Below are 23,699 nucleotides of genomic sequence, written 5' to 3'. Positions count from 1 at the left end.
TAGCTTTCAAAGTGCAAACAATTCGTCAGAAAAAGGATGTAGACGAGCACCAAATCGCAGGCACAGAAATGACAAGCCTGCACGGTGGCTCAGCGGTAGAGTTGCTGCCTCACTGCGCCAGGGACCCAAGTTCGATCCTGACTACGGGTGCTGTCTGTCCGGAGTTTGTACGTTCTCCCCGTGACCTGCGTGGTTTTTCTTCAGGTGTTCCGATTGCCTCCCACACTCCAAAGACATACAGATTTGTAGGTTAATTGGCTTCGGTAACAATTGTAAATTGTCCTTAGTGTGTAGGATAGTGTTAGTGTAGGGGGGTCACTGGTCAGTGCAGACTCAGTGGGCCGAAGCGCCTGTTCCCACGCTGTATCTCTAAACTTGTTCCATACACCCACCACCCTTTGTGTGAAAAGGTTACCCTCAGGTTCCTATTAAATCTTTTCCCCTTCACCTTAAATCTATTTCCTCTGGTCCTCGATTCCCCTACTCTGGGCAAGAGAAAGAGAAGAATGGGACGGGGAGAAAAATGGTATAAAAAGGTGAACATGGCATACATTTTTTACCACACTCAATGCTCTTTCACCATCAGCTGGACGCGTGAGGTACTTCAGCTGTTGTATCCAATTGGCAAGCAAGTTAGCAAATCTACACAGGTTTGCCAACTACACTCCACGCTGCCCCGGCAAGGCCAGCAGCATAATCAAGGACGAGTCTCAACGTCACTCCCACTTCTCCCCTCTCCCATCAGTTAGACAGGTACATGGAAATGATAGATATGGAGGGATATGGACCAAGCGCAGGCAGGTGGGTCTAATGTAGCTGGGACATGTTGGCCGGTGTGGGCAGATTGGGCCGAAGGGCCTGTTTCCACACTGTATCACTCTATGACACCACACTCTATGACACCACTCTATCACTCCACAAGTCAGAGAGTTGTGAATCTGTGGAATTCTCTGCCTCAGAAGGCAGTGGACGCCAATTCTCTGAATGCATTCAAGAGAGAGCTAGATAGAGCTCTTAAGGATTGCGGAGTCAGGGGGTATGGGGAGAAGGCAGGAACAGGGTACTGATGAAGAATGATCAGCCATGATCACATTGAATGGCGGTGCTGGCTCGAAGGGCCGAATGGCCTCCTCCTGCACCTATTGTCTATTACTCCAAGGGGAATAGATGTGTGAAAGCACATACCTCCAGATTCAGGGACAATTTCTTCCCAACTGTTATCGGGCAACTGAACCATCCTATCAACAATTAAAGAGCAGTCCTGAGCTACAATCTACCTCATTGGAGAGACTATCAACAACTGACTTTTCTGGCTTTATCTCGCACTAAATATTATCCCCTTTATCCTGTATCGGTACGCCATGAACGGCTCAATTGTAATCATGTATAGTCTTTCCACTGACAGGATGGTGCGCAACAAAAATGATTTTACTGTAACTCGGTACACGTAACAATTCATAAAATAACGAAATGGTCTTTGGGTCAGTATGTCCAACTAGTTGCTCTGCCCCGGCTCTCAAGGGGAAGTTCATAAGTGATAGGAGTAGAATTAGGCCATTCAGCCCATCAAGTCTACACCGCCATTCAATCATCTCTCCCTCTCCCTCCTAACCCCATTCTCCTGCCTTCTCCCCATAACCCCTGACATCCGCATTAATCAAGAATCTATCTATCTCTGCCGTAAAAATATCCATTGATGTGGCCTCCACAGCCTTCTGTGGCAATGAATTTCACAGATTCATCACTCTCTGACAAAATAAATTCCTCCTCATCTCCTTCCTAAAGGAACGTCCTTTAGTTCTGAGGCCGTGACCTCTGATCCTAGACTCTCCTACCAGGGGAAGTCCAACAGCAGAGTAAGTGATCATGTATATCAGCATCTGCCTTCAGCCTGCTTGGCATGGAATCCGGCATTTGAACGCAAGTGCATGGGTCCGAGATACATAGAAACTTAGAATATAGGTGCAGGAGTAGGACATTCGGTCATTTGAGCCAACACCGCCATTCATTGTGGACGATCAGCCATGATCACATTGAATGGCGGTGCTGGCTCGAAGTGCCAAATGGCCTCCTCCTGCACCTGTTGTCTATGTATCTATGTAATATGACCATCATCCTAAATGAGTATCCCATTCTCGCTTTCTCCTCATATCCCTTGATTCCGTTGGCCCTAAGAGCTAGAACTAACTCTCTCTTAAAAACATCCAGTGAATTGGCCTCCACTGCCCTCTGTGGCAGAGAATTCCACAGTTCACAACTCTCTGCGTGAAAAAGTTTTTCCTGATCTCAGTCCTAAATGGCCTACCCCTTGTTCTTAAACTGTGACCCCTGGGTTCTGGTCTCCCCCAACATGGGGAACATATTTCCTGCATCGAGCCTGTCCAATCCCTTAAGAATTTTATATGTTTCTATAAGATCCCCTCTCATCGTCCTAAATTCCTCACAGCCCCGACAACCTCTTTCAAATGATGAGGCTTAAGAATCCAGTGCCAGGTACAGCCTTGTCCAGGATCCCACAGCAGATGCCTCTGATTTTGAGGAATTACAAGCTTCTCCTGTTAAAAATCATCAAGAAAACCCAAACCCAGTCAAATCTAGGCCAAGAACTGATATATCCAGAAAATCTATGTGTAAACGCAAATTATTTTTGAAGCTTTTATAATAATCCCCACTGAGGAAAACCTTTTCAGTCAGAGAGTTGTAAATCTGTGGAATTCTCTGCCTCAGAAGGCAGTGGAGGCCAATTCTCTGAATGCATTCAAGAGAGAGATAGATAGAGCTCTTAAGGATAGCGGAGTCAGGGGGTATGGGGAGAAGGCCGGAACGGGGTACTGATTGAGAATGATCAGCCATGATCACATTGAATGGTGGTGCTGGCTTGAAGGGCCGAATGGCCTCCTCCTGCACCTATTGTCTATTGTCGTGAAGTATTCAAGTACATTTTAAAGCCAAGTATTTGCTGTGCACAAAACCTGCAAATCATTGCAAAATATTTATTTATGACCTTCCTCAATGACGTTCTAAAGAACATATTCGAAAACTCAATAAAAATGTGTTGAAATATTATTTTGGCAAAGTTGTTTAAAAAGGTGCCTCATGGCAGGGTCGTTAAACAAGTAATTGGATATCCAGGTCCCGTCTCGATTAGAGATGATGATAAACGTTTTGCTGAGCTACCAGGACCTGCAGCCTGAAGAACAATCCTCTCTCATCCATGGCCTACTCTGGCCGCTGACGAATTAGAATGACAGCAACCAAAGTAGGACATCTAATCATCATGAACAAGGTACGCAGGCAGCTCAAAGTCAACTTGATGATTTAGCATTGATTGGCGATGTTATCGTGGGAAACAGCATCATGGCTGGTATGGAAATTGAACAAGTGTTAAATTATGCCAGTACTTGCATTTTGTCACGTACAATGGATCTCCTGGCTGTGTTACCAATTGAGTTACAACATACTGGACAGCATAGTGTCACAACACTAGTTTTGAATAGTGAAAGGCCTGGACACAGTGGATGTGGAGTGGAGTGGGAGAGTGTTGGACCAGAGGTCACAGCCTCAGAATTGAAGGGCATCCCTTTAGGAAGGAGATGAGGAGGAATTTCTTTAGTCAGAGGTGGTGAATCTGTGCAATTCATTGCCACAAAAGGCTGTGGAGGCCGTCAATGAATATTTTTAAGGCAGAGATAGATAGATTCTTAGTTATTACAGGCGTCGGGGGTTATGGGGAGAAGGCAGGAGAATGGGGTTGAGAAGGAGAGATAGATCAGCCATGTTTATATGGCGGAGTAGACTTGATGGGCCGAATGGCCTAATTCTGCTCCTATCACTTGTGATCACTTAGTGGTGTTGCTGTATATTTCTAGCTACTCGGGCACCATTCTGACCTCAGGTGCTGGGATCTTCTGCTGGGGGTTTATTCTCACACACCAAATATATTCTGGTAGGCTAATTGCTCACACCCAGGTGGGTGGTTGGATTGTGGGTGAGTGGGTAGTTGATGGGCATATGATAGAGTATAGACTGCAGTTGACTTAAGTAAGAGATTGGGACTGATGGGACTACTCTGAGAGCCGGCATGAAGTAGATGGGCCGAATGGCCCTATTCTGCTTTGTAAGGAAATATGCGAAAAGTAGGCATTCAAAGAAAGAACTTTCATTTTGTACAATTTGAGGCTTTGAAACTAAAACTTTACAGTGATATTTCCATAGTTAGCATAAGACAATAACTGCAGATGCTGGTACAAATCGAAGGTATTTATTCACAAAAAGCTGGAGTAACTCAGCAGGTCAGGCAGCATCTCAGGAGAGAAGGAATGGGTGACGTTTCGGGTCGAGACCCTTCTTCAGACTGACCTATAGTTAGTTTCTATAGTTAGCATTCAGAAAGGTTTCCAAGTGGAAATTCAAGGATCCTGCAAAAAAAACCCTGCAAGTTTTGGAACTAAACACTGCTTTACACATGTACTCCAATAATCTATGGTTTTCATCTAGTTGCACACGTCCTGCCTGAAAAATAAGATCCTTGCTTTCTTTCAACCTGGAAAACGTTTCGATTGAAGTTCATGGAATCCAGACTGAGGGTCACTTTTAACAGGTCTCATGTTACAGCATGACCAACGACAAACAAGAAAGGTGCCAAAGACAGGAAATCTTAACCAAGGCAGGAAGTCACTAACATTCACCCATGAGTAGAAACAGATACTTCATGCAGGTTCCTTTAGCAACACAAAACCGAGCATTTAGAACCCTGTAAAATGACACCACTCATTTACGCTATTAAAACACCATTCGGAAAGCTAAGTGGAGGGAAACATGCAGTCACAATGTCTGGATACAGTTTTCAGGCACAACGGAAGGCAAAGCTGCTGTACATAATGTTGTAAAGCACATTGATTAGTACTGGTGTCAGGGGTTTCGCGGGAGATGGCAGGAGAATGGGGTCGAGAGAGAAAGATAGATCAGCCATGATTGAATGGCGGGGTAGACCTGATGGGCAGAATGGCCTCATTCTGCCCCTAGAACTTATGAACTTATTACCGATCTCAAGACTTAACTACATTTAAAGGCAGGAGATACCCGTGTCTCTTATTTAGATGGAAGTTGAGCTGTGACTCTTGAATGAAAAGGTGGTGCAACGGTAGAGTTGCTGCTTCACAGGGCCAGAGACCCGGGTTCCATCCTGACCACGTTTTTATTTTATTTTTTATATATATAAAAGTTTTATTCCAAAGAAAAACATACAAACATACAAAGTGAAATGTGATCAAACAAAAGCCGCCTGTATCGGCAGTTTACAAAATAAACAATTTTCACGTTAAAATCCCGCCATCCCTGTCAACAATACATTCGATCCCCCGCGGCGACCAGCGGTCACGGAAGGCCTCGACCCTGACCACAGGTGCTGCCTGTACGGAGTTTGTACGTTCTTCCTGTGACCTTGCGGGTTCTCTCAGAGATCTTCGGTTTCCTCACACACTCCAAAGACGTACAGGTTTGTAGGCTAATTGGCTTGGTATAAATTTGTAATTGTTCCTAGTGCGTGTAGGATAGTGTTAATGCGCAGGGATCGCTGGTCGGGTCGGACTCGGTGGGCCGAAGCGCCTGTTTCTGCACTGCATCTCGAAGCTAAACTAAACAGCTGCATCACACACGTTTGGTCAATGAAGGCTATGCAAGACAGAATGGGCCAGATGTTTCGAACGTTAAAGCACTTCCCATAAAGGGGACTCCGATCTAAAATAATGTTTAGTTTAGTTTAAGTTTAGAGATACACCGCAGAAACCAGCCCTTTGGACATGCTAGCATTATCCTACACACTGGAGAAAATTCATAACTCTTACCAAAGCCAATTAACCTACAAACATGTACGTCTCCGGAATGTGGGAGGCTCCTGGAGAAAAATCACGCACTTGAAGGGGAGAATGTACAAGCTCCATACAGAAAGCACCCGTAGCCAGAATTGAATCTGGGTCTCTGGCGCTGTGAGGCAAAAACTACCACTGCGCCACCGTGCCGCCATTCCGAGTTCATATTCCAATGGATAATAAGGATAACGACAAAAATCCGAACAACACAGGAAGGTGATTTTTAGACCTGGTCGGGTCATAAGGAATAGGAGTAGAATTAGGCCATTCGGCCCATCGAGTCTACTCCGCGATTCAATCGTGGCTGATCTATCTCTCCCTCCTAACCCCATTCTCCTGCCTTCTCCCCATAACCTCTGACACCTGCACTAATCAAGAATCTATCTATCTCTGCCTTACAAATATCCACTGACTTGGCCTCCACAGCCTTCTGGGCATTATTATGTCTTAATAATATGGATTATCTTGCTTTCACTTTCACTTGTTTTAACTCCAAAGACCTGTCTTTTGCATTTTCAGCAAGTCTCTTAGTAATTGGGACTGATGGGACTACTCTGAGAGCCGGCATGAAGTTGATGGGCCAAATGGCCTTATTCTGCACAGAGGCTTCGGCTGTGACCATTGGGATTAAACTGTGACGGTCAGGTATCGCAATGGCACAACAGGAGGAATTAGAACAACAAAGACAGTCTTGTACAATAGAAATGCTCCAATACCATGCAACCACAGTGAGCCAAGCAACATCCTACTTCCTCCCTGGTTACCTGAGTGCATGTATACAGTAGATCACTCGAGGCATGTTTTTTCGATCATAAACATCTGTCGTCTCAGGATAAAAGATCTGAAAGAACAAGGACAGGGGGAAAAAGAACAGATCCTTTAGCAACCATACATCTAAGTAAAATATAGTATCATATCGGGCTTTCATTAAACTGAACTTGCTCATCTTCAAGCACAAAAATGAAACCATCTTTCACAGCAATATCTACCATCTCACCCCCTCCCCCTCCTACTGCCCCCCTACCCCTCCCACTGCCCCCTACCCCTCCCACTGCCCCTCTCACCCTCCCACTGCCCCCTCTCACCCTCCCACTGCCCTTCTCCCCCTCCCACTGCCCACTCCCCCCCTCCCACTGCCCCTCTCCCCCTCCCACTGCCCCTCTCCCACTGCCCCCTCTCCCCCTCCCACTGCTCACTCTCACTGCCCCCTCTCCCCTTCCCACTGCCCCCTCTCCCCCTCCCACTGCCCCCTCTCCCCCCCCACTGCCCCCTCTCCCCCTCCCACTGCCCGCCCTCCCCCTCCCACTGCCCACTCTCACTGCCCCCTCTCCCCCTCCCACTGCCCCCTCCCACTGCTCCCCCTCCCACTGCCCCCTCCCCCCTCTCACTGCCCCCTCTCCCCCTCCCACTGCCCCCTCCCCCCTCCCACTGCTCCCCCTCCCACTGCCCCCTCCCACTGCCCCCTCTCCCCCTCCCACTGCCCCCTCTCCCCCCCCCCACTGTCCCCTCTCCCCCTCCCACTGCCCCCCCTCCCCCTCCCACTGCCCCCACTCCCCTTCCCACTGCCCCTCTCCCCCTCCCACTCCCCCTCCCCCCCTCCCACTGCCCACTCTCCCCCTCACACTGCCCCCTCCAACTGCCCCCTCTCCCAACCCCTCACACACATTCACCCCAATTGTCTCTCAGTGGTCAAAGCAACATATACTTTACAAGTTATTTTCATTTATATATCGTAACACAGTGAAACGAGTGATGTTAACAATAAGGCACAAATGTGGAACATTTGTCAAACGTTAAAGGATTTCTGAACACAGAGATACAAGAGAACACAGGTTTACAAACAGCCAAATGTAATACTCTCTTGGACTAGCTATATTGATGGTAATAGAGATTGTGACTTCAGACTTCAACTGAGAGCTAACCAAGTGGGTTTCCTCTGGGTTTTTGGTTTTCTCCACATCACAATGATGCGTGGGGTGTTGGGTTAATTGGCCCCAAGTATACAGCCAAGTATCGGAATCTGGAAGCTATTTTTTCACCCAGAGAATTGTGAAGTTGTGGAATTCTCTGTCACAGAAGGCAGTGGAGGCCAATTCACTGGATGAATTTAAAAGAGAGTTTGATAGAGCTCCAGGAGCTAGTGGAATCAAGGGATATGGGGAGAAGGCAGGCACAGGTTACTGATTGTGGATGATCAGCCATGATCACAATGAATGGCGGTGCTGGCTCGAAGGGCCTAATGGCCTCCTCCTGCACCTATTTTCTATGTTTCAATAACCATATAACCATATAACAACTGCAGCACGGAAACAGGCCCGTTCAGCCCTACCAGTCCACGCCGACCACTCTCTCTGACCTAGTCTCATCTACCTGCTCTCAGACCATAACCCTCCAATCCCCTCTCATCCATATACCTATCCAATTTACTCTTAAATAATAAAATCGAGCCTGCCTCCACCACTTCCACCGGAAGCCCATTCCATACAGCCACCACCCTCTGAGTAAAGAAGTTACCCCTCATGTTACCCCTAAACTTTTGTCCCTCAATTCTGAAGTTATGTCCCCTTGTTGGAATCTTCCCCACTCTCAAGGGGAAAAGCCTACCCACGTCAACTCTGTCCGTCCCTCTTAAAATTTAAAAAACCTCTATCAAGTCCCCCCTCAACCTTCTACGCTCCAAAGAATAAAGACCCAACCTGTTCAACCTCTCTCTGTAGCTTAAGTGCTGAAACCCAGGCAACATTCTAGTAAATCTCCTCTGTACCCTCTCCATTTTGTCGACATCCTTCCTATAATTTGGCGACCAGAACTGCACACCATACTCCAGATTCGGCCTCACCAATGCCCTGTACAATTTTAACATTACATCCCAACTTCTATATTCGATGCTCTAATTTATAAAGGCAAGCATACCAAACGCCTTCTTCACCACCCTATCCACATGAGATTCCACCTTCAGGGAACAATGCACAGTTATTCCCAGATCCCTCTGTTCCACTGCATTCCTCAATTCCCTACCATTTACCCTGTACGTCCTATTTTGATTTGTCCTACCAAAATGCAGCACCTCACACTTATCAGCATTAAACTCCATCTGCCATCTTTCAGCCCACCCTTCCAAAAGGCCCAAGTCTCTCTGTAGACTTTGAAACTCTACTTCATTATTAACTACACCACCTATCTTAGTATCATCTGCATATTTACTAATCCAATTTGCCACACCATCATCCAGATCATTAATGTAAATGACAAACAACAGTGGACCCAACACAGATCCTTGGGGTACTCCACTAGACACTGGCCTCCAACCTGACATACAGTTGTCAACCATTACCCTCTGGTATCTCCCATTCAGCCATTGTTGAATCCATCTTGCAACCTCACTATTAATACCCAACGATTTAACCTTCTTAATCAACCTTCCATGTGGAACCTTGTCAAATGCCTTACTATGTTTTTATTGATGGGAATGTGGAGTGAATAGGATAGAGAGAGAAATAATTAGTGGAAGGGGTTGCTCTGTGAGTTGCATTGACTCAATGGGCTGATGGCTTTCTTCGTTAGTGTGAGTATGGAAGAGACGTGTAAGGTTTGTGCTTTGAGATTCACAATCAGCACTGAAAAGGTGGCACATTTGCCCAGTTTGGAGCAGTTGCTGCATAGATCCACCAGATTAATCTATGCGACAGAAAGATTGTGACACTGGATGGCATAGAATAGGAGTTGAGTTGAGTTTAGTTTATTGTCACGTGTACCGACAGTGAAAAGCTTTTGTTGCACGCTAACCAGTCAGCGGAAAGACTACATATAATTACAATCAAACAATTCACAGTGTACACATACGTGATAAAGGGAAGAACATGTGCATGATAAAGTGCAGTAAAGTATGATCAAAGATGGTCCGAGGGGATCAAATGAAGTAAGAGTTTAGGATGGCTCTCTAGATGGACTTACACTCACATGTGTTCAGAAGAATGGGAATTGATCACATTTTGAAAGATTGACAGGGTAGATGTCTAGAGGCTGCTTCCCCCAGCTGAAGGAAGCCTCGAGGCATCCAAGAAGAAATAAGCTTTGAACTGCAGATGCTGGGTTAAACCGAAGATAGGCAGAAAAAACTGGAGTAACTCAGCGGGACAGGCAGCATCTCTGGAGAGAAGCAATGGGTGACATTTCAGGTCGAGACTGAGGAAGGGTCTCGACCCGAAACGTCACCCATTCCTTCTCTCCCGAGATGCTGCCTGACCTGTTGAGTTACTCCAGCATTCTGTGAAAGTAGAGAGGGGTGGAACTGAAGGTAGGAAAAGGCCAGAACAAATCAGGCCAAGGAAGGGTGGGGCCCATAATGGCCCATCATTGGCCGGGAGAAATTGGGAAAGTCAATTTAATATGGACACGTATTAGCTAATGAATTTAAAGGAAAATAAAATTAAACACAAAAGAAAATAGTTAATTTCTTCATGTACAAATTATGAAAGGTCATTTTAAAAGCCACCAATATCACATACATAAATCCATCACGAAGATCGTCGGATTGTAGGGTGGTGGGTGTATGGTACAAGCTGCCGAGGAGGTAGTTGAGGCAGGTACTATAGCTACATTTAAGAGATACTTGGATAGGTACATGGGTAGGAAAGGTTTAGAGGGATGTGGGCCGAACATGGGCAGTTAGATGGTGTAGGTGGGCATCTTGGTCAGCATGGGCAAATTGGGCCGAAGGGCCTGTTTCTATGTTGTATGACCATGGCCCTAATCCATCAACAAAGGAAGTTAAGTCTAGAAACCAAGCAAAGGTTAATAGCTCAAGTCATCAACGGGGCGGTCACGGTGGCGCAGCGGTAGAGTTGCTGCCTTACGTACAGGTTTGCTCCAAAGACGTACAGGTGTGTAGGTTAATTGGCCTGGCAAATGTAAAAATTGTCCCTAGTGGGTGTAGGATAGTGTTAATGTGTGGGGATCGCTGGGCGGTGCGGACCCGGTGGGCCGAAGGGCCTGTTTCTGTGCTGTATCTCTAAATCTAAATCTAAATCTAAAATCTTACAGCGAATACAGCGCTGAACACCCGGGTTCGATCCCGACTACGGGCGCCGTCTGTACGGAGTTTGTATGTTCTCCCCGTGACCTGTGTGGGTTTTCTCCGAGATCTTCGGTTTCCTCCCATGCTCCAAAGACATACAGGTTTGTAGTTTAAATTGGCTGGGCAAACGTAAAAATCGTCCCGAGTGTGTGTAGGATAGTGTGAATGTTGCGGGGATCGCTGGTCGGCGCGGACCCGGTGGGCCGAAGGGCCTGTTTCTGCGCTGTATCTCTAAACTAAACTAAAGTGAACTTTAAAGCAGGCGGACCACAAGGAGTGCAGGTTTGAACCCTGAGCACCACGTTCACTTAAGCCAAGTGCAAATAGTATTGATAGCAATGTCAAAACCTCACAAATTCTAGAAATTGGGCGGGGGAGGGTGTGTGTGTGGGGGGGGGGGGGGGGGGGGTGGAGGGTGTGTGTGTGGGGGGGGGGGGTGGGGGGGGGGAGTGGAGGAACACCCACTTTGCCATTTCTTGAATTTTTTTGTCAACATTTGAGGAGCTGTGAATGATCGTGTGCAGATGAGTAAACTGATTTACTGTTGAGATAACACATAAACTGATCCATCACCTCCTGGCCCTTGATTGCATCTAGAGATACTGGGTTCGCTGAAAGTCTGTTTTTCCTCAACATTTAAAATTTAACTGAAGCTCAGCATTTGCACAAAAGTGGAATGCACAATCTTACTAAACCTGGTTGTGTGATTTGCTAAAAAAAAAGGTTTTCTTGCATTCTTTCAGATACCCATTGCAAAGGATGAACAAAAAGATCACATTTAAACATTTCCCCCAACATTTTGCAATAAAGTCACACAGATACAGCATGAGGAAGTGATTTGTATTGAATTGATTACAGAGGGATCATGGGGTCCAAGTCTATAACTCCCTGAAAGTGGCCAGACAGTTCTTGCCTTCGTTGGTCGGAGTATTGAGTATAGGAGTCAAAAAAGCATGATTCAACTCTACAAGACTTTGGCTGAGCTGCATTTGGAGTACTGCATGCACTTCTGGTCACCCCATTACAGCAGGTATATAAAGAGCTGGTCCTAGCATCATGGACATTGTGGGTCAGAGGGTCTGGTCTGTTCCTGTGCTGCACTGTTCTATGTTCTTTGAATTAGGGGTTAAGCGGGAACGATAGATCAGCCAGGGTTGAATGGCAGAGTAGACTTAATGGGCCGAATGGTCTAATTCTGCTCCTCTCACATATGAATTAGAAAGAACAATCCTTACACCTGTTGCAGACTGAGAGAGGCAAGGAAACTGCACCAGGTAATTTCACACCATTTTAAAGGGCAGCAGAAGAACTGTAAACAGATTTTTTTTTTAAATGGCACCAGGAGAAAGGGAACAGAGAATTAACAAGCTTTAATATAAGCTTTATTCACGACATGCAGTATATACCGCTCTTCAGCGGGTAGTCCATAGAGCTCAGAGGACCATCGGAACACAGCTACCAGCCTTGGAGGGCATCTACAACATACGATGCCTCAAAAAAGCCACCAGCATCCACAAAGACTCCTCGCACCCCTGCAAAAGTCTGTTCAAACTTCTACCATCGGGCAGACGATACAAGGCCTTCTACGCCCGCACCTCCAGACTCAGGAACAGCTTCATCCCCAGGGCCATAGCTGCTATGAACCGGTCCTGCTGAGCCGGATGGTCACATCGCACAGTGATCCGGCACAGATCTACTTGCACTTTATTCTGTTTTAAAACTGTTACAATTTGTTTCATTGGGTTGTTTAAATTAAGACTGACTAGCTAATTAAATTATTGCATCGTATGGGAGGCGCATTCCCAATCTCGTTGTACCCCTGTACAATGACAATAAAGATATATTGTATTGTATTGTATTGTATTGTAATAATAAACACTAACAAGGAGCAGGCCATTCACCCTACATGCCTACTCTGCTATTCAATGAGATCATGACTGTTCTTTAACTTCAGTGCCACTTTTCTGCATCACCTCCAGAAGCACAAAGTTGTCTAATATCTAAAAAAATAAAATCTCCATCCTGAATATACTCCGTGCCTCAGCCTGCATAGGCATTTTGAGTAGACAACACCAAAGATTCACCACCCTCTGGGTGATAGACCTGCCTCTCAGCTCTGTCCTGAATGCTCTTATCTTCAGTTTGACCCCAGTTCAGGCATTTGTAACCAGGAGAAATATTTACTCCACATCAACCCTGTCAAAACAAGCAAAAATTCTGTGTACGTGGCATCGAGCTAACCTCCCATTCTTCTAAATAAGTGATAAATAAGCTTGCTCTGCTTTAGTTTTGTTTAGTTTAGAGATACAACAGGAAACAGGCCAGTTGGTGCACCCAGTCCACGCCGACCAGCGATCTCCGCACACGAGCACTATCCTACACACTAGGGACACCTTATGATTTTTACAGAAGCCAATTAACCTACAAACTGATATGTCTTTGGAGTGTGGGATGAAACTGGAGAACCCAGGGAAAACCCACACTGTCACAGGGATAAGGTAAGAAATTCCGTACAGACAGCACCCGTAGTCAGATAAGAAAATAACTGCAGATGCTGGTACAAATCGAAGGTATTTATTCACAAAATGCTGGAGTAACTTAGCAGGTCAGGCAGCATCTCGGGAGAGAAGGAATGGGTGACGTTTCGGGTCGAGACCCTTCAAGGGTCTCGACCCGAAACGTCACCCATTCCTTCTCTCCTGAGATGCTCCTTGATTAGTATGGATGTCAGGGGTCATGGTGAGAAGGCAGATTGGGGTTAAGAGAGGAAGATGGATCAGCCATGATTGAATGGTGGTGTAGACTTGATGGGCCCAATGGCCTGATTCTGCTCCTATCACTTATGAACTTATAAAGGAGACGAATGGGGCAAGGTTTTGATGCACTGATGCAGTGCTTGGACCTGATACTACCTGAATGAAGAGGTGTAGCCTGTGGTGGGTGATCATTCAAAATATATTGTTTAAGAAAATAACTGCAGATGCTGGTACAAATCGAAGGTATTTATTCACAAAATGCTGGAGTAACTTAGCAGGTCAGGCAGCATCTCGGGAGAGAAGGAATGGGTGACGTTTCGGGTCGAGACCCTTCTTCACCCGTAGTCAGGATCTAACCCGGGTCTCTGGTGCTGTAAGGCAGCAACTCTACCACTGCACCGCCCTGCCACCCCTCTACAAGTTACAATTGAAGCTCAAATAGCTTCAGTTCAATTTTGCCTGAGAGAAATAGTGTATAAACCTTGGACTGCATACCTACTTTTTCAAATTTATTTTGTGCGTAAAGAACGGCATGGATCTTGGAACTTAATGTGACACGACATATATTACATGTGCCAGGGCAAGTTGAAGGCTGAGCAAAATAAATCAAGAATATTCATTCTTGCTCAACACGCACTTTGCTCCAGAAACCATCATTGCAAAATGTCCACCGAAGGTTTTCAAGATTCACAATTGAGATTTTGAAAGTTCTAGGCAAGTAATAATCACGAGCGGCCACGGTGGCGCAGCAGTAAAGCTGCTGCCTTACAGCGCTTGCAGCGCCAGGAATCCGGGTTAGATCCCGACTACATGTCCTGTCCGTACGGAGTTTGTACGTTCTCCCCGTGACCACGTGGGTTTTCTCCGAGATCTTCGGTTTCCTCCCACATTCCGAGGACGCACAGGTAAATTGTCCCTCGTGTGTGTAGGATAGTGTTAATGTGGGGGTGATCGCTGGTCGGCACGAACTCAGAGGGCCGAAGGGCCTGTTTCCGCGCTGTATCTCTAAACTAAAACTAAACTAAATCACATTTTTTTACGTGTAAAGCCAAACTTGTGATATTCAATGTCGTTCTCTGCTCGGCGGGGGCTTCAATGTCGGGAGCCCCGACCACCCCGACGTGCAGCAGGAGCGGCAGCGTCTTCGCCCGCCCCGGATCGCGGAGCTTGGGTCGGCCCGCTGCGGACCTTACACCGTCCGGCGCTGCCGGGAACGCGGCAACTACAACAGCCTGACCGCGGGAGAAGACGGCAGGGGAAGGGAAATGACATTCTGGCCTTCCATCACAGTGAGGAGGGGACTGGAGGAGACTCACTGTGATGAATGTTTCATTTGTTTGTGTTTTGTGTTGGTTAGGGTTGTGTAATTTGCGTATTTTATTGCTCTTATTGTTGGACTGTGGGTGACGAAATCTCGTTTTGGATGACAAATAAAGATATCCTGAATCGTGAATCCTGTGCAAAAGCACCCTCGCAAACCAGGACAAAAGGGAGCTCTGGGATGACTCTCGGTCCAGAGTTTAACGAGCTTCCTCCACTCACCACCTCGATCTTTCTCAGCAATGTTGGGATGGGTGGCATTTTACTCGTCATCTGATCGTCAGCTTGTCCACAATGGAGCACTTTAGCACACAAACCTCCGAGGTCTGGCAGTTCTAAGAAATGCACAGTGAACTAAAAAAGGACTTCTGTGAAACAAGAACTTTGCTTTTAAGCGAAAAGAATGCTCCCTCCTGTCAGCATCCCATAAAGTTCGCAAAAACGCCACAGGACAGGCATTTCTGGTAAGTGGTAATGTGGATATCTTCCCTTTTTAACACAAAATAAAAATCAAAAGCAGCAATTGGCGTATCTACTTTTTCATCGTGATACATCAATTTAGTTTAGTTTACTGTCACGTGTACCGAGGTACAGTGAAAAGCCTTTGTTGCATGCTAACCAGTCAGCAGAAAGACAATACATGATTACAATCAATGTATTTGCAGTGTATAGGTGCAAAGTGGCGGCGCCTAACGGCTGTGGCTCGCTAGCAGTCTGTTCGTCTTTTTTCCTTTTTTTTTTGTTGTGTGTCGGTGTTGGGATGTTTTTTTTGTTTTTTTTGGTTGTGTATGTGTGGGGGGTGGTGGTGTGGGTGGGGGGGTGGTGGTGTGGGGTGGGGGAAACCTTTCTCTTTTAGGTCTCTTCCTCATGGCGCGGGGTGCGGCTCGGCCGCGGGGCCTTCCATCGCCCGGTGCGGCTCGGCCGCGGGGCCTAACATCGCTGGTGCGGCTCGGCCGCTGGACTTAACATCGCCCGGGCCGCGGGGCCTAAAATCGCCCGGCGCGGCTCGGCCGCGGGACTTTTCAACGCTGGTGCGGCTCGGCCGCTGGACTTAACATCGCCCGGTGCGGCTTGGCCGCGGGGCCTTCCATCACCCGGTGCGGCTCGGCCGCTGGACTTAACATCGCCCAGTGCGGCACGGCTCGGCCGCGGGACTTAGCTGCGCACGGCTCGGCCGCAGGGCCTTCCACCGCCCGGTTCGGTCGCGAGACGTCTCAGCGCCCGGTGCGACTCGGCCGCGGGGACTTCCATCCCCTTGCGGGGACTGTGCGGGTCGGTCGGGGACGAGCTGTCTGTCCGTGGGCGTGGGGAAGAGAGTGGAAGTTTTGTTGCCTCCATCACAGTGAGGGGGTGTTTGGAGTCACTGTGATGGACGTTTGTGTTGGGGTCATGTGTCTTGTGTTCTTTTTTGTTTGTGACTGCTATGTAGTTTCGTTCGGTACCTTGGTACCGAATGACAAATAAAGCTCTGTTGAACTGTTGATAAGGGAATAACGTATTGTGCAAGGTAAAGCCTGTAAAGACTGATCAAAGATAGTCTGGGGGTCACCTATGAGGTAGATAGTAGTTCAGGACCGCTCTCCAGTTGTGGTGGGATGATTCAATGTAATACAACAAAGGGAATAATGGTTTTCCTGCTAGTTCTACATTATTCCACTGCAGGGTGACTTGGACAGGTTGAGTGAGTGGGCGGATGCATGGCAGATGCAGTTTAATGTGGATAAGTGTGAGGTTATCCACTTTGGTGGTAAGAATAGGAAGGCAGATTATTATCTGAATGGTGTCAAGTTAGGAAAAGGGGACGTACAACGAGATCTGGGTGTCCTAGTGCATCAGTCACTGAAAGGAAGCATGCAGGTACAGCAGGCAGTGAAGAAAGCCAATGGAATGTTGGCCTTCATAACAAGAGGCAGCACTTCACGCAGGCAGCACTCGAGGTCAGGATTGAACCCAGGTCTCGGGAGCTGAGAGGCAGCATCTCTACCAGTTGCGCCATTATGCCACCACTTCATACAACAAACCTTCCAACCCGGGAATTAACCAGCCGCACCTATGTGGTACTCTTGGAGCATCCATTCAAAGCAAAGTTAACTGGCTGCCATTTCATGCGCATGGCAGGATATATAACAGATGCATGGCTCTATCTCCGGTGACGTAAAAGAAAGAATTGCCGTCTTTAGCATCCACCATTTGGTCCTTCGGCCACCATCTCTGGAGTGACACTGAAGCTAATCTGAACAAATCCCATCTGCCTGCATATTAGGGTTGCCAACTGTCCCGTATTAGCCTAGACATCCCGTATATTGGGCTAAATTGGTTTGTCCCGTACGGGACCGCCCTTGTCCCGTATTAGGCCCGGGGGAGCGCTGTAGGCCCAGACACTGTAGGCCCGGACCCCGTAGGCTAACGGAGTGCGTTCGGGGAGCAGGGCCGAGTGCGTTCGCCTAACGAAGGTAGCAACCCGTCTCCCGGCCCAGGCGGAAGCACGTGGCCGCTGGCTGGGTGAGGTCACGTGGGGCGCGGGCGGTGATGTCACCTTTTGTCCCTTATTTGGGAGTGAGAAAGTTGGCAACCCTACTGCATATGTTCTTTATCTCCCTGTTCCTTTCCTCTTCATGTGGTCTGTCAAAATGCCTTAAATATTGCTACTGTATCCGTTTCAACCACCTCCCCTGGCACTTTCAGGCAATTACCACTCCCGGTCTCACAAATCTCCTTTAAACTTCCCTGAGCTCGTGTTAAACCAATGCCCTCTAGTATCTAACAACTTCACCATGGTGAAAAGACTGACGATCATTAATTATGGAATTCTCTGCCACAGGGTGGAATTATCTGCTGCAGAAGGCAGTGGAGTCCAATTCATTTGATGTGTTCTAGAGAGAGTTAGATTTAGCTCTTTGGGCTGAAGGAATCAAGGGATATGTGGAAAAAGCAGGAACGAGGTACTGATTTTAGATATCACAAAATGCTGGAGTAACTCAGCAGGTCAGGCAGCATCTAGGAGAGAGGGAATGGGTGACGTTTCGGGTCGAGACCCTTCTTCTGATTTTAGATGATCAACCTTGCTCATATTGAATGGCGGTGCTGGCTCGAAGGACCTAATGGCCTACTCCTGCACCTATTTTTCTATGTTCCTATGCCTCTCATTTTTTATACTTTTAGTAGAACACTGCTCAACCTCCAAAAGAAACCCATTCAAGTTTCTCCAACATCTCGTTCCAGCCAATTCACTCCAAATAATAATAATAATAATAATATAATCCTTTATTCGTCTCACACTGGGGAAATTCACAGTGTTACAGCAGCAAAGTCCACCACTATAGCCACTCGTGTGGCTACTTTCAGTGAGCTATGGACTTGCAAGATGCTGCCTGACCTGCTGCACACCTCCAGTATTTGTTTTACATTTTGATTTCCAACATTCTCTTTCTTTTTCAATGGATTTTCTGTACAGATTAGTATTTCTTTTAATATAATAAGGGCTCCAGATTTTACCGCCCTCTGGCTAAAGAAATTCTTCCTCATCTCCATTCTGATTTTGTCAAATATCAGGCTGGTTCTTATGTTGACAGTATACCACTTCCCAAAGACAGATGTACAGGGCCCTAGTGAGACCGCACCTGGAGCACTGTGTGCAGTTTTGGTCTCCAAATTTGAGGAAGGATATTCTTGCTATTGAGGGCGTGCAGCGAAGGTTTACTAGGTTAATTCCCGAAATGGCGGGACTGTCATATGTTGAAAGACTGGAGCGACTAGGCTTGTATACACTGGAATTTAGAAGGATGAGAGGAGATCTTATCGAAACGTATAAGATTATTAAGGGGTTGGACACGTTAGAGGCAGGAAACATGTTCCCAATGTTGGGGGAGTCCAGAACAAGGGGCCACAGTTTAAGAATAAGGGGTAGGCCATTTAGAACTGAGATGAGGAAAACCTTTTTCAGTCAGAGAGTTGTGAATCTGTGGAATTCTCTGCCTCAGAGGGCAGTGGAGGCCAATTCTCTGAATGCATTCAAGAGAGAGCTAGATAGAGCTCTTAAGGATAGCGGAGTCAGGGGGTATGGGGAGAAGGCAGGAACGGGGTACTGATTGAGAATGATCAGCCATGATCACATTGAATGGCGGTGCTGGCTCGAAGTGCCGAATGGCCTACTCCTGCACCTATTGTCTAATGTCTATTGTCTATTTCACAAAATAAACTAAAGGATTAGCTATATCTTGATCTTAAAGGAAGGAGATGGGGCTGGCGATGGAAACAGTGAAGCGAAAATAAACTGTATGAAGTGGATCTGATAAATAATTTGATAAATTAATACGCCAAGAGGAAGACACACTAAAGCTGGTCCTGGACTGGGATCAAGAAGCCTGACAGCATCATTGCGGCAACATGTGAATGTGGAACAAACATTTAGATAGGGTAGACATTCAGAACTTCCCAGTTTGGAAAGTCAAAGAATAGATGGTATAGCTCCAGCTATCATTGTGGAACAACATTTACAATAGAAAACAGTGGCAATATCATAGGAAACAAAAAATACATTCAGCCACTCGGGCTTGATCTACATTCTAATAGATTATGGATCATCCGCAGTTATGGGAATATTTAGAGGGAGGGGTCCACAAGAGTTTGCAAACTCCAATTGGCCCAACATCTCCCAACAGAGGATATGGGTTGAAGGTGAAGGGGAAAATATTTAATTGGAATCTGAGGGGTAACTGTTTCACACAAAGGGTGGTGAGTGTCTGGAACAAGTTGCCAGAGGAGGTAGTTGAGGCTGGGACTATCCCAACGTTTAAGAAACGGTTAGACAGGTACATGGATAGGATAAGTTTGAAGGGATATGGACCAAGTGCAGGCAGGTGGGACTAGTGTAGCTGGGACATGTTAGTCGGTGTGGGCAAGTTTGGCCGAAGGGCCTGTTTAACTACTGTATCACTCTGTGACTCTATATAGACCCCACATCAACTACACGCTGAGACGTCTGGGCTCAGGGATGCACCTCGACTCTGGTTCAAGGGGCAGGATACTCTGGAGACCGAGGTATTTGTCTGAAGAAGGGTCTCAACCCGAAACGTCACCCATTCCTTCTCTCCTGAGATGCTGCCTGACCTGCTGAGTTACTCCAGCATTTTGTGAATAAATAGTCATTTGGCTCGGTCATTCATAGAAACATAGAAACATAGAAAATAGATGCAGGAGTAGGCCTTCGAGCCTGCACCGCCATTCAATGTGATCATGGCTGATCCTCCAACTCAGTATCCCGTACCTGTCTTCTCTCCATACCCCCTGATCCCTTTAGCCACAAGGGCCACATCTAACTCCCTCTTAAATATAGCCAATGAACTGGCCTCAACTACCTTCTGTGGCAGAGAATTCCACAGATTCACCACTCTCTGTGTGAAAAAAAACTTTCTCATCTCGGTCCTAAAAGACTTCCCCCTTATCCTTAAACTGTGACCCCTTGTTCTGGACTTCCCCAACATCGGGAACATGGCTTTTACCCTATTACTACTTTCCGTCACTAACCTCCCATTCCCCAATTCAGTTAATATCCAAAATCTATTGGACGCCTATCATAATTTACTGGAGGCACTGAGAATTTCCAGATAGGAAAGGATCCATACCATGGGTTAATTCACATTCCTTCGCTCCAGGAACCCATAATCTACTTACTAAGCAACAAACGCTCAAGCTTGGAAATCTATTTTTGACCTGATCGCAACAGGTTTTCAGGGGAATGAATGGCACATTTCTACTACTGTGTGAAAGGTGCTTTGTAACGATAACCCTGGCTCTACATTTAAGTTCCTGCCTGCTGGATTTGGATTCCCCACCAGAGGAAGCAGCTTCCATCCATCACTCCCAAACAAACCAGTTAATTATTCAAGGCCCCTCAGATCAACTTGCACAGCCCTTTTACTCAATAAAAGTGTTGTTAGGGCAGACCAACGGACCCTTTCTCCAGGGTGAACATGCCAAAGATTAGAGGACATAACTTTAAGATGAGAGGGGCAAAGTATTCTGCAAATTATCCATTGCCACAGAAGGCTGTGGAGGCCAAGTCAATGGATATTTTTAAGGCAGAGATAGATCGATTCTTGATTAGTATGGAAGAAAATAACGGCAGATGCTGGTACAAATCGAAGGTGTTTATTCACAAAATGCTGGAGTAACTCAGCAGGTCAGGCAGCATCTCAGGAGCGAAAGAATGGGTGACGTTTTGGGTCGAGACCCTTCTGAAGAAGGGTCTCGACCCGAAACGTCACCCATTCCTTCTCTCCTGAGATGCTCCTTGATTAGTATGGATGTCAGGAAGGCAGATTGGGAAGGCAGATTGGGGTTAAGAGAGGAAGTTGGCTCAGCCATGATTGAATGGCAGTGTAGACTTGATGGGCCCTATGGCCTGATTCTGCTCCTATCACTTATGAACTTATAAAAAAGACATATGAGGCAAGGTTTTGATGCACTGATGAAGTGCTTGGACCTGATACTACCCGAATGAATGAGGTGTAGCCAGTGGTGGGTGCCCTGGGGTGGTGGTGGTGGAAGCAGATGCAATAGTGGCATTTAAGAGGCTTTCAGATAAACACATGGATATGCAGGGAATGGCGAGATATGGATCACATGCAGGCAGAGGAGGTTAGTTTAACCTGGCATCATGTTTGGCACAGACATGATGGGCCAAAGGGTCTGTTCCTTTGCTGTACTGTTCTATGTTCTGACTGTGTGTCAGAAACACGGAAGCATAACATTTATGGGCACAATGAGCAAGGATGGACACAAAATGCAGGAGTAACTCAGCGGGTCAGGCAGCATCTCTGGAAAAAAGGATAGGTGACGTTTTGCGTTGAGACCCTTCGTCAGACTGGGAGTCAGGGGAGAGGGAAACTGGTGGTATGAAAAGGTACAGAACAAATCAGAGCCGGAACTATCATAGTAATGATGGAAACGTTTATAAGTATTTAAAGCATAAATGAACAGCTCGCTCAAAAAAAAACACGCTTACCTTTGGTAATCCAACGGACTCCATTGCCCTGAGCCACTGCACTGTATTGTCTGTATGTCGAAAATGCAACCCGGAATGCTTGATGCAAGAAAAATTAATGAAATTAATGTCAGTAAATGAATAACAAATAAAATTTGTAATTTTTGTCATGTTACATAGACTTTTAAATATTCTTTAGTACCACATTTCAGGCTTAATGAGATATGAAAATGTATATCACTTCACTGGTTTTAATCCTGCACCCCATACAGATCGTAATTGGGAGTCAATCCAAAAAGCAAGATGGTGGCACAGCGGGAGTGTTGCTGCCTCACAGCGCCAGAGACCCGGGTTCAATCCTGACTAGTGGTGCTGTCTGTACGGAGTTTGTACGTTCTCCCCGTGACCTGCATGGGTTTTCTCCGGGTGCTCCGGTTACAACCCAGATGCCAAAAACTTGAAGGTTTGTAGGCAAATTGGCTTGGTGAAATTGTAAATTGTCAATGGACAATAGGCAATAGACAATAGGTGCAGGAGTAGGCCATTCGGCCCTTCGAGCCAGCACCGCCATTCAATGTGATCATGGCAGATCATTCTCAATCAGTACCCCGTTCCTGCCTTCTACCCATACCCTCTGACTCCGCTATCCTTAAGAGCTCCATCTAGCTCTCTCTTGAATGCATTCAGAGAATTGGCCTCCACTGCCTTCTGAGGTAGAGAATTCCACAGATTCACAACTCTCTGACTGAAAAAGTTTTTCCTCATCTCCGTTCTAACTGGCCTACCTCTTATTCTTAAACTGTGGCCCCTGGTTCTGGACTCCCCCAACATTGGGAACATGTTTCCTGCCTCTAATGTGTCCAACCCCTTAATAATCTTATACGTTTCGATAAGATCCCCTCTCATCCTTCTAAATTCCAGTGTATACAAGCCTAGTCGCTCCAGTCTTTCAACATACGACAGTCCCGCCATTCCGGGAATTAACCTAGTAAACCTACGCTGCACGCCCTCAATAGCAAGAATATCCTTCCTCAAATTTGGAGACCAAAACTGCACACACTACCCCAGGTGCGGTTTCACTAGGGCCCTGTACAACTGCAGAAGGACCTGTTTGCTCCTATACTCAACTCCTCTTGTTATGAAGGCCAACATTCCAATAAGATCCCCTCTCATCCTTCTAAATTCCAGTGTATTGTCCTTCGTGTGTGGAGAGAGTGTTAGTGCGCGGGGATCGCTGGTTGGCGCGGACTCAATGGGCCGAGGGGACCTGTTTCCAAGCTGTATCTCGAAACTAAAAGAAACCTCCAAATAAGTTGATTTCAGCAACTGACTGTCAATTGGTCTGTGATCAACATTTTCAGGTGTTATAAAAAAATCATTACATTTCTGGATAGCAAGCACCAAAAGATTGTCACTGTACCTCGATACACATGACAAGACTAAACCAAAGTGTTTGATTTTAATTACCAAACAAAAATACCAAACCCAGAAAAAGGCCAAAGACAGAACACAAATACCAGGGCCGCTGCATTTTAGAAAACAGCTACTGCTCGGCTAAACTAAAATGCAGCTGTAAAATTACATTTAATTTCAAAGGCTTGGAATGGACTTAGTTTTATCACATAGGTATAACTAATTTGGTAAACTCATGATTTAACTCAAATTGAACATTAAGATGGTGATATGCCCAG

The 23,699-nt window shown here is 46.4% G+C and overlaps 1 protein-coding gene across 1 annotated transcript in view; it reads right to left on the bottom strand.

The window, feature by feature from the left end:
* Positions 1-23,699, bottom strand: part of iqgap2 (IQ motif containing GTPase activating protein 2) — a 336,236-nt gene that overhangs the window by 147,012 nt on the left and 165,525 nt on the right. The window contains exons 4-5 of the mRNA XM_078396643.1: positions 22,030-22,107; positions 6,635-6,711 (exon numbers count right to left, since the gene is read on the bottom strand). Coding sequence (XP_078252769.1) covers positions 6,635-6,711; positions 22,030-22,107 — 155 coding nt within the window. The remainder of the gene's footprint in view (positions 1-6,634; positions 6,712-22,029; positions 22,108-23,699) is intronic.

This window comes from Rhinoraja longicauda, chromosome 3 (genome assembly GCF_053455715.1).
Source record: "Rhinoraja longicauda isolate Sanriku21f chromosome 3, sRhiLon1.1, whole genome shotgun sequence".
Classification (NCBI taxonomy): Eukaryota; Metazoa; Chordata; class Chondrichthyes; order Rajiformes; family Arhynchobatidae; genus Rhinoraja; species Rhinoraja longicauda.
The sequence above is the reverse complement of the archived record's forward strand: the minus strand, read 5'-3'. Positions and strand labels throughout refer to the sequence as shown.